The sequence below is a fragment of the Poeciliopsis prolifica genome, unplaced genomic scaffold (genome assembly GCF_027474105.1).
Source record: "Poeciliopsis prolifica strain line A6 unplaced genomic scaffold, Auburn_PproV2 SCAFFOLD008, whole genome shotgun sequence".
Classification (NCBI taxonomy): domain Eukaryota; kingdom Metazoa; phylum Chordata; class Actinopteri; order Cyprinodontiformes; family Poeciliidae; genus Poeciliopsis; species Poeciliopsis prolifica.
In genome coordinates this window covers 16119199-16137730 of record NW_026562383.1, presented here as the reverse complement: position 1 = coordinate 16137730, position 18532 = coordinate 16119199, and the positions used below count along the sequence as shown (strand labels likewise).

General features: G+C 36.0%; 1 protein-coding gene across 1 annotated transcript in view; it reads right to left on the bottom strand.

Moving 5' to 3' along the window:
* Positions 1–18532, bottom strand: part of b4galt2 (UDP-Gal:betaGlcNAc beta 1,4- galactosyltransferase, polypeptide 2) — a 149091-nt gene that overhangs the window by 80949 nt on the left and 49610 nt on the right. The window contains exons 3-4 of the mRNA XM_055033322.1: positions 3676–3794; positions 838–954 (exon numbers count right to left, since the gene is read on the bottom strand). Of these exons, the coding sequence (XP_054889297.1) occupies positions 838–954; positions 3676–3794 (236 nt within the window). The remainder of the gene's footprint in view (positions 1–837; positions 955–3675; positions 3795–18532) is intronic.

Sequence of the window (18532 nt, the reverse complement as noted above, 5' to 3'; positions counted from 1 at the left end):
TGCTCTGAGGTTCAGTTCTATTTTTAGGAGAAAGCCTTAAAAATATGAGACAAGAAAAGGAGACAGCAGTCCATAAGAGTTCAGGCACTTGCATCATAATGTGCTCTGAGTTTCCATGTTTGATTTGTCAACAACTGTAATAATTTCAAATAATTGACAATGATTACAGTTCTCCTAATATCCTTCCATAGTATAACCTGACAGAGCTTGTTCAGGCAACACTTCCATTATGGATGATTGTGTTACATAGTGTATGTACGCTGTCCATCAGTCGGACAATAAACTGATTAGTGAACAGTTTGAATTCGAGTACCACAGGTGGTAATAATGTGGTGCTTTATCAATTGAATCTTTGAAGAAAAACATGCTTCATGGATTTCTTATTAAGAATTTGATGCATTGTGTAGCTCTTTGTAGAAAGTGAATGCTGCTCTTGTGGTATTGTGCTTGTCCTCTGACCAGATCCAAAATTACACAATCGTATTGTAAACAGCAATGTCTGCATCATTTCCACCTGCTGCCTACATGCCAACAGTGAGAAGAGAGACATTTTTTTTCAAAATGACCATCCTACTTTTAAGATTTTAACACTAGGTTTTGTAATGTTTCCTACCATCCGTGACAAACGCAGAAATTCATGATGTTTGGCTTTTTATCACATTGGGAATGAGACAGGTGTTACTGACTGGTTAACTTTATCCTCATCTTGATTCCATCGGGTCTCTTGCTGAACTTATTTTTGAGCTCTTCACTGACATCCACACATATTTTAATTCAGAAAGGCCACATCCTAGTCACTGGGTTTGCATGATAGCATCCAGACTCTCTGCATCTTACCTGGTTGATGATGTAGATGCCGTAGTCAATCTTCTGCCGTCTGAGAATAGGGTGGAGATAGTGGAGCCAGTACTTCAGGTGATTTTCTCTGTGACGGAATGGGATAATGATGGCAACCTACAGAACAAAGACGCCAAACATATGTTATTACCCGTTTGTTATCTGTAACCTTTTGTGTCAAGATCTCCTCATTTCATCATGAGCCACTGAACAATAAAAGCACCTGACAAAATCAAAGCAGGAAAACATCGAAAAAGGAGAGTTTTGTTTTAATCCATACTAACCTTGTGTCTGCCAGAAACGATACATCCTGCATTGCCTTAAAAGTTTTCAGCCACAAACATTTAGGTATTTTGTTAAGATTTTGGATGAGAACTCTACACAAAGTAGTGCATATTTACAAGGTTGAAGAGAAATTAATGATTGTTTTCGTTATATTTACACAATCTTCGAGTCATAATCTTTATCACAGTATTGATGTGGGCACTAACGTAGGTAAGATGACTGCTTGGATACAAGATTTGGCAAATGCCATTAATTTACATTCTGCCTGTAAACAATATATTTGCCCAGTTGAATAGATTATATTGTCCTTAATTTCTAAACTTTTTGTGGATTTTAGTGGTTGAAATTTTAAAGCTAACAACCCCTGGCGATGACCTTGTGATGAAGGTCATCGCCAGGGGTTGTTAATCATAAACATTATCAATATTCTAATATCCAACATTGGCATCACATAGTTTTTTCTCCTTATTATGCAGCCTTTAGAATTTGATTAGGTAAATTCTAAAGGCAATTGGTTGTAGTGGATTTTATTTAGAGCTACTAATATATTAGGCTCTAAATACAAATTCCCATTTTATTATTTTTTTATTTTTTATTGGAAAACCATGTGTCCTTTTTTCTCAAATTCACAATTATGCTATTGATGGTCTGTCAAATTAAACAAAATACTTAGCAATAATAAATAGTTTAGTTATTCAAGTCATTAGATCACTGTTTGGGAACACCTCGGACCTACTGTCCTTTTACAATGGGCCTATTGAGAGGAAGCAGCATTGTTTGGTGTTGCTGAAGTGTGGGTGTGATTGTTCTGCAGAAATGTACAAGTTGGTGGCAAATGTCACAGCAACACAAAAAATGTCAGGATGCATGTTTGCAGTGAAAAATGTTGTGTTGTAATTTAATGAGAAGTATTTTTTTTCTTTACCTGTTAAGTGTTTATAGACTGATCAAAAAATGCATATTTTTTGAATATGCATATTTTTTTCCCATCAGTCACTCACTGATGGGAAAACGTGTTTTCTCATATTCTATCTATCTAGTCAGGGATAATTTTGGTTTAGTTATTTTGTTTCATAGCTGATTTATTGCTGATTCAGAGACAGTTGACAGTTTTGTTAAAGATATTCTGTAGATGAGATACTTTCATATACAAGATGAAAATAGGAATATTTTAAATGTGTTATTATATCATCTTGAAATACTATGGGATTTGCCTCATGTTTTATTATAGCAAAATAATTACATAACAATCTAAAGATAGAACAGCTTCTTTTCTCTAGATAATGGAATAAGAGATTTAAGGGTTTCAATTTAGAATATCTTGTCTTGTGATACATAGATTATTTCTATATCAGCCACAGAAGTTGAAAAGGAATTAGCAATTCGTCACGACAGCAATACGTAACAATAAAACTGGGCGAAACGCTAAAATGCTTTTATGGCAAACATATTTATATTTCACAACAGAATTTAGGCTATTACTTGTTAAGGTTATGAGAATGGAACCAGAACACAGAGAAAGGAAAATAGGACCATACTGTTGAGCTAATTTTGTTAAAATATTCCTGGTTGAAGGACATCTGGATTAAAATCGAGACTCCAAATAGGCTTCCATAATGTTAACTTTAGAAAATGATCTCTATAGAAAAATAGGATCTCAGTTCTATTTCAGTTAAGGCCAAATAACAGATTATCCACTTTATTGAATAATATATTATGGCAAAACAGTGGTTCTTGATTTCTGTTATTAAAAAGTCAAAAAGATGACTTTTTTTGATGCAGTGATCATATCTTGATTTTTGAAGCATTTATCTATGGTTTGATTCTAACATATATTCTAACAGTGCTTATGTTAAAGAGAAACATTGAAAAATGGCTAAACTATCCTTTTTGATTATGTTATTGGACATATTTTGTCTTACAGATTGACATCTGCCACAAATTTATGTAAGGAAAGAGAGGGGTAGATGAGATGGATAAAACATTTAGGCTATTTTTTTAGGAAGGCAATATATTTATTGGGAGCATAAAAGCATTTTTTTCCATTTCTTGAAAATATATAGTTGTTACTTTTTATAGACAAATATACACTTTTTTCTTTAAATTAACCTACTCAGTTGCAAATTGTTTTCAATCTGTTTTTTTTGACTATACTGTTTTATAAATATGCCCTGTACAAGTCTTCTTGTTTCTGTTTTTACCTTGTGTGAATATGCGTGCATCCACTTATCTTTTTATATTGCTGCTAAAACATCTGAATTTCCCCCAGTGTGGGATAAAGAAGGATATTTATATTCTTGTATCATATTCCGTTCCATTGTATTTGATACATTTCTAAATTCTAAATCAATACATTTAACAATATATTTCAACACAACTCAATCAAATAAGATGTATTTCATGCTAATTTTGTTTAGTGTCACACATAATGTGTTTAAGCATATCCACTGTAAGAAATGACCTTGAGAAATTTATTAGTTTTAACACTTTTAATCAGTTTAAAACAAAGCATGAAAAAAAACACAGCACTCAGACAGAAAAAGAGCCACAGACCTTCCATCGCGGCCGGCAGTCAGGCGGCTTGTATCGGCCTCCCTCTGTAACGTTTGGGTTTTCCTTCTGCAGTCTTTCCATTGTCATCTGGGAACTGAACTCTATCAGCAAGCGCCCCACTGAAGTCAAAAAGAGTGAACAATGAGAGAAGAGTTACAAAATGGGAAAGACAACAAAGAAATCTATGGTGGAAAAAAAAAATAAGAAATTGAAATAAATGAGTTGAGGAAGAACGGCAACTGAGGACACAAGGGAAAGGTCGAGCTATTAGCTTGAAAGACATGCTGCAAGTGGAGCATGGGACTATGAGCAGCTACAATAAACACTAAAAATGCACTCCTCAAAATGCATAACTAAAGCAGATGCACAGGCTATTAAAACACATATTGCTGCAAAAGAGACAGACTTTGAAGTTAATTAAAATAACCAAAACATGAAAAATATTTAGTCTCCACTGCTCTACTGCCAAAGAGTTGAATCAAAGTAATTTATCCATCAATTATTTAATGGTCAAAATATTATACATACATCTGCGTTTGATTGTGTATTCAGACTAATGGTGAGAAAATGTTTAAACGTCTCTGAAGCAAGCATTAAATATTCTCACTCTGAGATTAATTATCAGTAAATTATGAAAGTGGTACAACAAAGCCTGCAACTATAATGCCATACAAGGCAGAACCTGAACTCTCAAAGTTATGTTTATTATTTTTAATTTGATCAAATATCACACAAATATTAACTTACTCAGTAGGAAATAGAGAAAAGATAGTTTGTGAGAAAAGTATTATAAATAAAAAGTACATTGAAATAAATTGTATTAATATAGATATTAAATAGATAGAAATTTATGACACCGGATATTTTGAGTAATAATCAGGCAAACTGGCTTGAGAAATTTGTTTTCAAGGGTAACAGAGACTGCAAAACCACACTGCCTTGCATCAATATGAACAATCCTAAACATTTTACATGTCTTTTCTACATTAAAACAACAAGCTTTGTATATTTTATTGGATCTTTATGTAACAGTCTATTGAAATACAGCACATTTGAAGTGGAAGGAAAACTAATGGGTTTAATCTTTTCCCAGCAGTTACAGCTCCAGGTATCTCCCAGCATTGCATGTCTCGAGATGCCGAATGTCAGTCGTAAAATACTATGAGCCATTCTAGCACATTAATATTCTTTGCTTCAAACCATTGCTACCATTATAACCAGAGAACATCAAACGTCTCCACAGTTCTCTCTCTGACCTGACTGATGTGATGTCTTTATGATGCTGTTTGTTCTCTTCAAAACACTAAGGGCGACCAAATAACAAGACTGTACTGTTATTGTATATCGTACAACATACTAATTAACTGACTTCTGAAGGCAAATATTGGACAGGAGTGTAACAATGAAAAAAAGAGAACAAAACCCCTTCCCCACTGCTCCACTTACACCTTGTCCAGGATACTGGATTTAAATACAATTTACTGTAATATCTCATTTCTAAATCAACAGAAACAATATTAGCACCACATATTGAAGTGCAACTCCCTGGTTTGCATAACTGCAGGCTGCTTCACCTCACCTCCATCAGTGCAATTGTACAATTCAGACTCGTTCATAAGTCAATGACTTGCTAAGAGCTTCTCACTTATAAAAGGTAAGGTATGGGGAGGTTACTATAATTTTCATAAATGCACTTGAACAGTTATATAATTCTGGTGAAGAGCAACAGCTCCTGGGCCTCTGCCTAGAATGCCCACTGGATCATCTCAGAGTAAAGATGTGTAAAGTGGGCGCATAGTCCAGAGTAAAGAGGGGACAATTGGCTCTGATGTCACAACAGTTCTACTGTAAGACTTTACCTTTAACAGCGGAGCACTTCAGTTGCTAATATACTGTGCAAGTTATTAGCTATCCAGCTGAAACACAAATAAGCCTTTATAGTGTAATTTCCTCAGTTCAATCGCAAGACTGTGTAGGCACAAATAAATGTGCCTACACACATTTACAAATTGGCATTATGAACAATAAAAGTATATAAATGTGGTTTGAGGTACAATTGATTGAGAAATGTGATGATAAACTAGAGCTTTCATGTAATTTACACATTATTCAAATTACCCAGCACAAATACAATCCACACATTAATGTCTCATGCATATAAGTAGTGGTATCACACACAGTAAGATGTTAGAAAATCAGGCTGTGTGATTGCTTTATCTAGGGCACCCGCTGCACTAAGGGATACAACAGTGCGCTGTCTGCAAATATATATGGTAATACACACACAGAGACAATAATTAAGAGCTATATCTTAAGGCCGTGCGGTTAACTCCACATGTACTGACAATACAGTTTGAGCACACTTGAAGAACTGAACGCACACACACTTACACACAAACATCATATGGGGTTATTTAAGGCTGTGATTCAGCCTGGGTCAAAAAGAAGCAGAAAATGGAGCACTGAGGTTGGTTCTCCGTCTGATATGGAGTCCATTCACAGAGTTATTGCTGTTTGTCTGCTTCCGTTTCTTTCCTCCTGTCTTGTGTTGCTGATTTGTTCTGCCATCCTCACCAAATATCAACTCGTATATCAAAGTGGAACAATCGATGAGTTATTGCAGACATTCCTAACACGTCTTTTCTCCTCTGTGTTGCTGACAGGTTCCCTCATCTCCTGTTACTGTTCTTTCCAGGTCTATTAGGTTAACAGGTTCGTTCTTTATTCTGAGGCCCATCATTAGGTACAGCGTTCTCCACATTTAATGGTACTGAACTGATGTGTAAAATACAATAAGGTCAACTAATTGTTTACGGTGCTAGAATTTTATTGTATGTAAAAATGTAGAAAAAACATGATCACTTTATATTTGAGTTGATATGAATTAGTTTTTTTACACCATTACAAGCATCCTCAACAATTCATATAAAATGGGTGGAATGACATGTTAATTCAAATGTTGTGCTTTTTAAACCAGTTAGCAGATGCGTGGCGTGACTTGACCAGTAGATGCCAGTGGCTTTGTCATTCCTTCAGAAATGTCTTTAGATATTTTAGATCTGTGATCTTGTTGTGTGCTTTGGTCTTCTTCATAAAACAGCTTGAATCGCTCTAAGAATAAATTACACACAAATCAACTGAGTTTACAAAAAAGATGACTTCTACAACAACTTAATGGACTGACTTATATTTAGGGGTATGAGATTAAAAGAGACTACTCACAAGGAAATTTTTTAAATATATTTTTTTTAAAACTATTTTCCTTCCACTCTACACCCATGCCCTGTTTTGTGTTGATCTGTCACATAAAATAATAAAAGTCCATGGAAGACTGTGGTTGTAACGAGGGAAAATGTGGAAAAGTTCAAAGTGTGAATGGTTTGTGATGTCCTTGAAGTACAACAGTTCAGGCCATCTGATCATGCAATCTCACACAGCAGGCGATTTGTTCTTCAGCGCTCCGGTTCTGACAGCTTTTGAGCCTTTGTGTGCTTAAGTGGCATCCAAAGCTGCGCCAAGGTCAATTTTTCTGAGAAATGTCCAGAGTTTATAATTGCGTTTGATTTTTTAGCCTCTGGAAGAGTGAGGAGCGTAAGTTCAAGAAACGAGAGAAGAGAACGTAGGATGAACAGATAAAAAAAGGATGCATCATGCTGCTGAAGCAGACTATCCATGGAGACTTTCAGCTCTCCAGATCTTATTAGACTGTCCACTCGCTCCACCCCTTCTCTTTCAATCATTTACAAGAGCTTCCACCAGCTCTGGGTGATGATTGCTATTCTTTCCAGCTCAATAAAAAAAGAGAAAAGAAAAAAAGATGACAAAAGAAAGAAAAGACAAAAAGCAAAGAAAGTTTTTCAACCAATAAACTTCAAAGCTTCTCATCTCTTTGTTTTTGTTAAAATATCCCCACACCCAGTTCTTCATATCCTTTCAGGAATCACTACAGAGGATTGAGGAAATCATTAAAGCCAAAGGTCATTTACAATCCCAGCTGAGGGCTTGTTTGTTGGCTCAGAGGATTATTGGCATCTAAGAATCACTGTGAGATGCAAAAAAAGAAAAAAAAAACATCATCTTTCGTTGATGGGAATGTGTGTGTTCATGCAACACCCAGGATAAAAAGGTTACCAGCAGTTTATTCAGAGCTCACCAATACGGAGCACAAAGGGCTGGAGGGAAGACGGTGACACCAGCAGATTGATGGCTTTGTTGTCATGTAGCTGCAGCTAGAAAATGAAAACCCATTGAAAAAAAAAAAGGAAACATGGATTTCATAAAAAGGATCCTGTCGAGCAGGTTTCCATGAAAATTTTTTCCTTCTTCCGCAAACAGCCTGTGCCGGGAAACATCAGGACCAACTCCCTTAAATCAGATGCCATAATCTTTCAGTAGCAAAAGGTGAATTGTTTCAGGAACCAACCTCAAGAGGAAGAGTTCAACTATCTTGGCATTTTTTTCAAGATGGTGGAGGAGGAGTAGCAATGTGGACCCTGACTGACATTATGAAGAAAGACCTGAGGTTCAACAAGTTGAAGACACAAATGAGATGTTAAGAAATGAGGATCAAACGACTGGACTCAAGAGACTGTTTTGGGATTTATTCATCTTTAAAGAGACAGGCGAGCTTTTAAATGCAAATAAGATCATATTTTTGTATTTGTCTATAAGCAAATCTCCATATGTTACCACAGTATTTTATACCCAAGAGTCTTAAATAGTTTTCAAAGCAGTGTAAATATGTTTTTTATTTTGTTTTTATTTCCAGTCTCATTATTTTTAAGCATAAATGTTCTAGAAAAAGACCACCTTTCCAAGGCATTTCAAGCACTTTGAAATGCCTTGCTGAAATGTGCTATACAAATAAAATTTGATTTGATTATAATGGCTCTGTATCATCTTTCTGGGGGACATTTAAATTCATCTTTAAAGAAATTAATAAACATATGGCTTCAATCACATGGTTTTTAACAATATCTTTAAGAAGAAATATGCTAAAGAGGTCTAACAATATTAAAGGTTTTGTATGATAAATAGAAGAAATCGGAATCGGTGGTAAAGAAGGCGACTGAACTCTCCTGCACAGAGGTTAAGTATAAACAAAACATTAAAGTGACACCTGTTTCTACAGGTAAGATTAGCTAGGATTTGGACACTGACCTTAATAAAACTCTCCATTATAAATGGCAGCATGTACACTGATCAATAATAGCATATAAATGTATAATTAAAATGTTATACGTGCTTAATTATAAATACAATGAAAATACTCCGAAATGTTTAAATTAACCAGGTGAAGATGCTGTTTTACTGCATTGTGATGCATATTTTTAATGTGTGAAAGCAAATGTAACATTAATGAAATGATCTAGAACAATTTTATTCTTTGATCTGAAAGACTGCATCTCCGGCACTAAGGCAGCTTTTTGGATTTTCTTTGTTTCCATGTTCAGACACGCTCGCAGCCACAAATTGGTTGAGCAAGTATCTCTGATCGTCAGGATGTGTTTTCTGGTGTGATGTAAGACAAACAAGTTGTGTGCATATAAACAAGCCCAAACAAGAGCTCTCATTAATGAGTGGGAATTTTAAGCAGCTCGATCAAGCTAATTACAGTGGGAAAAGATAAGAGCGCTGATTCTCAATAGGAAATCATTTGATTGTGGAGTTTCTTACATAGCGAAACAATACTTTTATCAGCATTTGCTGGAGTGGTACTACCCAGCAGGGGGGTTACAGATCATTACACAAAAAGGTGAGGTAACAAAAAAATAGCATCTAATGCCAAAAATCCACAAGCCCCAAAATGCTCACTGATGCGTTTTCTCCATGAAACGGAAGAGGCTGGATGCATGAAACAGATGGAGGATGCATGTCCTGGCGGTACGAGAAATACCCAAGATAAGAAAGAATAAAGGAAGTAAAGGCTGTGAAATACAAGAGAAAAAGTGTCAGTTATTGAAGGATAGCAGCCGGACAACAAAGGCAGGGGAGGAGGGGAAGACAGAGGAAAAGAAAATGAAATGGGTGAGGAAACACAGAAAGTAAACGGCAAACACAAAGTGAAGGAAATTTTCAGGTTCCTGAGCCAAAAGCCATGGCAACACATCACATGAATGACAGCGGCTTTTCTTTTTTTCTTTCATGTAGCTTTCATTTATGACAAATTCATCTGACTATGTTCATTAGGCGAACAAAACGTCTTTTTAATGATAGTCTAGCTGTCTTGTTAATTCTAAACAAAACAAGTTTCTTTAATTACCTGCATCACACTGATAACTATTATTGTCTTATTTACATTTATTTGACATATTTGAGTCAGACTCCAGGTACTATACATTTTGCTGTTTTTTGTTTTTGTTTATTGAAAGAGGAATTTTTATTGTTCTTCTTGTATCATAAACTATTAGGATAAACATACACGTCTAAGGTAAAACATTCTGAACAGTGGCAGGTGAAGTGAATAACACTGATAATCTTCTGATGAATTGAACCTGATAGTGCAATGGTGTGCACTTTCCTGAGTGGGAAATACAGTCACATTCATTCAGACATTAGAATATTATTTAAAAATACATTTATCGCAGTAACTCAATTTACACAGTTAAATATTATATTAATTGTATTCACACTGATGTTTATAAGTTTTACTGCTACAGAAATTTAGGCTTAATAAAAAAAAAGTAAGTTTAACACTTGTAAATGTTTCAATGAGTTTAAAAATTTACTTTTCATCAGACCCTTTTCTTAGGAAGTTGTGGATAATCTCCCCCTAAAAAATAATTTTGCTCATGGTTTTGACTTAAGGACATGCTGTTTTCATAATATAAAAATACCCAATTAAAAGAATGTTGACCCGAAAATAGAAGAATGTTGACCCGAAAATAGACATCAACAGGTGTTTGGTGTTTGGTATTATTTTTATATCGCCTTCTCCACATCTTTATCTAATTTAGACGATTCTCTATCTATGTTTATTTTTCAAAATTGTCAGCTAACAACTGAAAATGAGACTTTTTAAAATAAACCCCTCTGACATTCAGATGAGAGTTTCCAGGAATACATTACACAAAAAAATAATCCAGTTATCAAAAATGATTATTCTGAAGAATGCTGATTTCTGGGTTCGAAGTTCTGGGATCTAATCCGATGACAAACCAAATTTGAAAATAGTAAATGTTCCATTTAGAAAATCTACTATGTGCTTTAAAAATTGTGCGCTGTCATTTTGCCAATAAAATAGATTTATTTCCTTTTGTCAAATGAACAGTTGTCAATTTAATTTCTAAAATAATTAATCATGCAAACCATCTCTTTTTTTATCACTTAGAAACAAACTATTCCAAGTAATCTAGGTAATAACTTCTCAAAACAAAGCTCCAAATGTTCCTTCATTGTGATTCACACCACTGTCTCTGTCACATGCATGACTGGCAGAGGAATCCGCGGTACGTTGCAGCATGCTGCTGCTTGTGCACATAAATGCAGAAATGAGCATCTGAGTGAGTGTTTTTTGGCAGTGAACCCACAGGTCTCACAGCCTCTGTCCAGCTGGTAAACCTCTGTACTCACTGGCACAAATGCTGCTGACCCAAGCAAAGACAAATACACAATCCAAACAGGATTCTCAGAGGATCCTGTGGCAGCCACCACCAAATGCTTGAGGACTCCAGGGCGCTTGGTGCTCAGCGCGGTTTGGCATTGTTGGTGGAATAGAAACAGAGCAGAGAGCTCTTGTACATAACCATGCAGGAGTTATCATCTAGCAAGGACACATAAGATAAGCATTATACAAGAGAAATCAGTTGTCACTGGTCCATTACTGAGTGAAATGAGTCTTTAAATATATTAAATAAATAAATAAACCTATAGATATATGTTTTATTCAGTTTAGTTAGCAGGTTACTAAGTTTTACTGTGAAAATGTCCCCTGTTGGGCAACACCACAAGTGTGTATTTAAAGATATTAACATGATGGAAATGAATTATAAATATACAAATCTAAAAAACAGTCATAAATGAACAAATCTAAAAAAAAAAGACTTTTTTTCAATCAGGGAACAATTTATCATAGGAAGTGCCAGGTTGTGCTGACAACAACACTACTCAGTGCACACATTCTGCACTGAGTACTGCAGAATGTGTGCACTGAGTAGTGTTGTTGTTAGTATCAGAGAATAGATTAAAGTGAATTCAGAGAAAACACAAAAATGTAAGATATTAGACATTTGCAGTTTTATCATTTGTAAGAAATAGAACAAACTGAGGGAAAGAAGGAAGTGACAATGAAACTAAAGTAGCTTATCAGGTGAAAATAGAAAGCAGATGAGTCTGCAGACAGAGGGAAGTAAAGGGACAGGAAACAGCAGAGAAGGGAAGCAAGGTGGCAGGCTGAGGGCAAAGTGAAAAATAAAGTAGAGAAAAACCAGCAAACAATAAACAGAACCACTAATCTAAGGAAACAATTCCAAAGCACAAACTTTGAGAATGAATCAACTAACAAGTGGCAGACTAAAATTGAAAGATCTGAGCAAAGAAACAAGGATTAATCAAAAATACAAACATGCATGAACACCAAATTTCTAGCACTTAAGGATCATAACAATGACTATTTTAAGATTAAAATGACATCCCTCACAATCCATCATTCACCTTTTAAAGCCAAGACAAATGGGCAGATGCATGAAAGTGCAGACCATCTGTCATCACCAGTTTATCCCTTCACAAGTCAGCTGATGCAGGGCTTTGCAAACCCCACTTGACTTCAACCCCTCTTGATTCCTCGGCTCTTTCAGAAAACACACAAAGACGGTGAAAAGGCATCTTAATCCCCCTTAAAGTGTTTTGGAAGAAGGGCTTCTGAAAAGTATTATATAGGTAACAACAGGTGAATTACTGGCTAGTGTAATGTGTACCTGCGTGGGTGGTTAGGTTAGTTTTATATGTTGAGGCACACAAATTTGAAACATGTACCCATTATGGTAAAATGTGTGAGAGCAAAATGTTAACTCTGAATGTCTAAACAAAAAAACTTTTTTGTGAAAGTTTAAAACGGATGAGATGAGCTTATAGAAAAAAAAATACATAGTTGCACATAATTGCAGCGGAAGAAGCTGACGTTTGACATTTCTTAAAGACAAACTTTGACACTATGCATGTGTGTGTTTGTAAGTGTCAGCAGACACACTCTTAAACACAGACGCACTTAAATCCATCAGAGTATCAGCCTTCCTCTTTTCACATCTGTCTCGATCTTCCCCTCCTTTAATCTCCTTTTTCTAGAAATGTATTTCGTCTGTCACCATTAAAGGCCATCCACATGCATCCAGCTGTGTGTGGATATAAAATCCTGAATGTGCACAAACATCACATGGATAAGTAAACACACACAAGCAAGCTCATGTATTTCAAAGAAAGCAGTGAATAAATAAAATAGAAGCATTTTGGCTAAGCCAAAATGAGTGATGAAACGGAATGAAGGAGGGATAAAGAGACCTTCACAAAGACCTTAATTATTCTCTAAATTTTAGGTTAAAGCAGGAGAAATGAATGTGATTTCTGTTGTTCTAAAATTTATAATTAGCAAAGTGACCAAAGCTCAATCCAGGACTTCTGGCCAGGACTTCAGAAAAGCTCAGTGATCTATGCCAAAGATTAGGACGTTGCATCTTCATGTCATGACCTTCAGAGCGCACAGAAGTCGTTTGCAGTCGGGATTTGCGTTCGCGCCTCTGAGAGTTAAGATGTGGAGGGCCAGTGTCAGGGGTACCTTTGAGCATCCCATCCTGACTCCTGATTTTCAATCATTGAATGTCTTATGGGTATGTCCTACCTGGACCCAAACCCATGTAGGAGACCCAAAAATGTCGTTCTAACCTCAGAACCAATTCTGATCCCACAGAAGTAGCAAAAAGAAAATGGTGGCTGCTGTGAGAGGGCTTTGGAGAGTCGAGCAAAGTATAGTAAATACAAAGATTTAAAGAGCATAACTCTTAATGAGATGGAACATAAAGTTAAAATGAGAATGTTTAATTTAAAAGGCTTTTGGGCACCACGGTCCTGGAAATGTTCAACTTTATGAATGCCAGAAAGAGAGAATTAAAATCAGAAATCATGATTGATAAAAACAAAGGAAGAAAGAAATAGTGCTGGTTTCTCCAGCCTCAATGTCTGAAAGGCCTCAGATGTCGCTGCTATAATTCTTGAAATCCTGCCTATTTTCTGCTTCTATAGATCTCGATCATGAACGGTTTCCCACAAACAAACTCAAGCAGACTTAAAAATGGTAATGATTTACAGTTTGCTACAAATGGTAGCTTAAAGCTGGAATCTGAGAAACTGCTATAATAATCTAAAGATTACATGAAATTCAAATACTCCAGGCAAACCACACTCAAAGAAAAAAAAAAACAATTAAGCACACTCAATTTTAACTGCCAGAGCAAAAATACAACAAACACAAATAGAAAAAAAGCATAAAAATGATTTATTTTTTAGTCATTTATGACACAAAGCAAACTCAAAAAGGCTGATAAGGTTTGCAGCTTTAATGAGTAGCAATCTTTAAACTGAAAAACAAAAATGCAGATTTAAAAGTATAAAAAGTTCAGAAACAATATGCTTCCCTTCATCTCCAAAATGAATCTGAGGAAACTTTAGTTGATGCAGATTTGTATGTTCTATGTACAGTTTATCCTTTGTTATGCAAATGTGTTGCTCTACCCAGTGATTCAGTATTTGCACAGGACTGTGTGCTGGCCGAGTACGGTAGAAACTAGAGATTTGCACACGACGAATAAAAGCATTTTTTTTCCTCACTGTGAGGACATCATTTTATTAGAAAAAATTAAATGCACCAACATAATGCAGGGATACAGAGTGAAAGTGTGATGTTTAAACACTACGCCTGCTCTTCTAAAATGAGCTGGAGTTGTGCATTTTACAAATTAAAATACACTGAAATTAAATATTTTACAAATGAACAACTCCTCATTAACTTGCTAGTTAATGAGGAAGCTGCTACTCTGCAATGTCCATTTACAGCCCCTAATCACCAAAACCAAATTATAAAAACAGATTTTTCCTGATCCCCCTACACCAAATTTTAACTAAGATTTCATCTGTACTACTGTAAAAGTACATTAACACCTCTCACAGCTAAGTGGGTGCAGTTTCACAGTGACAAATCACAACACAGACATGGATGAAGATCAAAGAAATGTTACTGAAGGCATCCAAGATCCTCAGAGAATGAAGCCCAGTTTTGTTGATCATTAACTTTGTAGTTCCTTGTTAGCTGGGGAAACTGTTTTTATATGCAAGATAATATTCTGTTGGCTATAAGCCTATCAAGAGGAAGATTTGCAAAATGATGAGACACTGCCACAAAGACAAACAGAAGAAGCTTGGCCTCTGGCCCAAATCGGCACTCGTGTAGCTGCAGTTTTACTTTTCTGCCGAGCTGAAACCCCTGGCAACCACACTGTATCTGTCTCCAAAGACACAGTGGCAGATCCGATTTCAGCAGAGAGGTCTGAAAGACCTGAAAGAAGAGAGGGGAAGGGCAGATCAGTGGAGGGAGGAGGGTGAGGATGATGGAGTGGTGAAAAGGGAGGAATGAAGGGAATAGGAAATTGGAGAAGAAGGAAGAAATGATAAAGTAATGAACACAAAGGAGGGCAAAGAGAAAAAATGAATGGAAGGGAAAGCTAGAGTAGGCAGAAACAAATGAAGGCTTTGCAATTGGAATGCGCCTTCTAATTTCTGTTTTCTGTTAAGCCATACTTAATATTTGGAGGCAGAGCAGAAGATTATATTCTGAATTATGAAACATAATTAAAAGGAATTTAAAATATTGCTAATATGGCTGATATAAAAGCTCTATGTTATATAGAGCAAAAGCTTTAAACTTTTTCCTTTAATGTTCCTATAATCAGTTCCTATAATGGTTTATATTTAATTTAATCCATTAAACAAAAACCACCGTACTACACGGGTTTGTGACTATGGTTCTTCAGGGTTTAAATGTATAAAATGAAGCATAATAGAACACAGCATAAAGCAAAAACAGCCTTTGGCCACTTCAAAATTCAAAATAGCATCTATAGAGTGGTTGCACCCATCTCCAGTCCACATAGGTAAATATTTATTTTTCTTTTATCAACATTTGTTTGCATCCAAAATGCTCACCCTAAAGGTTTGACTACATTGTTATAGGACAGCTTCAAATACAAGGTCTAAATATATAAATCTGAACTCAAATAGCTTTAAAATATTAATCAGAGCCCAGAGCTGCAGGCTTGGATGCAAACTTTCACCACATAAAGTTTGGCAAATCTTTTGAATAGGATAGTTTATAGATTGCTAGCTCAGGTTAATATGCTTTCGGACTAAAAATAAATTAACTTTTTAGTGCTTACAGACAACCCTCTACGTAAGCTAACATATTTGATTCGTCAAAATTTTATATACATCAATTTAGTCAATTGAATTGAAAGCCATTTTGTGGCTGCTCCTAAGTTGGTCATATTTTGGGCAGCTGTACTTTGACTTTCAGAATCATAAGATGTTTGATTCATACCTACTCATAAATAAGGACAAAAAATGTATCAAGCAGGAATATATTTGGAGACCACATCTAAAATATTCATCATCACTGGGACACTGCTGCTGATACTGAGAAGGAGGGAGAGGAGAAGTCAAGGAATGAGAAAGTCAAAAAGCAGGGAAAGGAAAAGAAGAGAGTTCATTTTGTGGTTACCTGATCGTTCTGCCCAATTTGACAAAAAAGAAAAAAAAAAAAAGTTGCTCCTCTCATCAATCACAAAGCCTGCTTGACTGCAGCTTGTGATCACAAAAATGCCCCAAGAATCACAATGCAAGGTGTGTACGCTTTTCTTGGACAGCTGTTAGTCCATTACTTTTCTAAACAAATTCAAGACCGAGAATAGCAAAAGTTTTCGATCAAAGTACTTGCAACATGTCTTATCATTTTCAGATCATTTTCAAAAAAGAACAGTATTGGTTAGGTTTTTTTTTTTTTTATTTGATACCAAACATGAATGGTATCAAGTAATTTTCGAGGACTCGAGTTTCCATATATAACTACATAACAGACCAGCTCTCCAGTAGAGTTATAAGTGCTGTTGTGCTTTCAAAGTGTTGCATCTTTTGTATTGTTGATATACTGTGTACAGTGTGACTCGGAGGATGGGTGGACTGGGGAAATACCAGAAATAAAAATCCCCATTGTTCTATGAAACACATCAGTCAGCTTCATGAACACAAAATGAGCCAAAAGGGAAATTTGAGCATGATGTATTTACCAGATATATGCTGATGCAGAAGTTATAGAGCTCATATTCCAATACTCACCTCCCACAAGTTACTGCTCAGCATGATCAAGCAAAAACCTTGTAGAAATATGAAAGCACATCTTCGCTGTCAAAAAGTCTTTTTTGAAAGGTTGGACTGTTTTGAACATGTGAGGTTCGGTGTCAAGTGATGTGTGGAGAATTTAAATCCAAATTTCTGCAGCACCAAAAAAACAGAACATGTCAGTTGAGGTTTTTTAAAATCAGTTTATGAACCACCAGAGGAGGAACATCTGCATACGGACAGGGAATGCAGCCACTGATGTGAAAACGAGGCTCCAAAATAGGAGCTGGAGCTTTGAGGGAAACAAATGCCAAACATGTGCGGGGGCTGCTGAAGGGGCATCACTCTTTGTCTGCTAAGCCCAACAAACAGAGAACACAGACTGTTTGTGTCAGCACAAGCAGCACATTAGCATAGCCGGAGTGCTGCGAGACTTGATAAGCTGCGTGGCAGACGCTGGCAGCCTCCTTGGTGATGGATGGACGGATGAATGAAGAGGGAGGAGATGAAGACGGGCAGGAAACAAAATACACAAAGAGGCAGAGGGGCTAAATAAATGCATTAAACTGATGAAGGATACAAAAACAATATATAAATGAAACTTCACTGCTTTAAGCAACCAGAGGTAGGAAATTTTATCAGCATTAGATGGGAATGTTTGACATCATGCAAATTGCAAAAACTTTATGTAAAAAAAAAATATATATATAATTATTTTATTGTTATTCTTCACACCAGTGCTGAGAAACTTTAGATGCATCTCATTACTACTGTGGTTGGAGATGCCATTCTACATGTGAAATGATAACAGTTTCAGTCCTGCTTCCACTAAGAACAGAGTTTGTCTTTTTGTAAGTATTTCATTCTGTTTTAATTGCTAAAAATAAAATGGTGAAACATATATGTCATTGCATTATTTTTTACTTTTCTTCACACATGAAAACAGAGACCACAAGTGAGGGTCAGACCTCATATTACTGTGATATGGCCATCACTAGTGTTGTTTGGCGGCAGAGCAGGACAAGAGAGATTTATTACACATCCTTCCTAAACTACCATATATGCATTATAACAGAATAAACACATGTCTGCACCTATAGTCCCTTACAGATATTTATGGGTGTATGGACACACACACACATACACACTATATTCCTGTGAGTAAAAAGCTTCAGGTAACAACAACATAATGCAAAACAGTTTATGAACCTGCTTTCTTCAGTCTTGCTGACTGTAACCCTGAATGTTAATAGCACAATCACATTGTAAGGAGAATATCTGAGGCTCTAATAACACTGAGTCACATCTACTACCCGGAAAGTAGTGGTTTTCCTTGCAGGCTGTCTCGTTTGAGAGGCGATGAGATAAAAGTATCAATTATTCCGCAGAAATATGTGAAATGAAAAAGGAGTGTAATTTTGCAGGGTGAGTATCTCTTTAATCATCAGGATATCCCTGGGTGGTTTCCAATTAGGCAGAT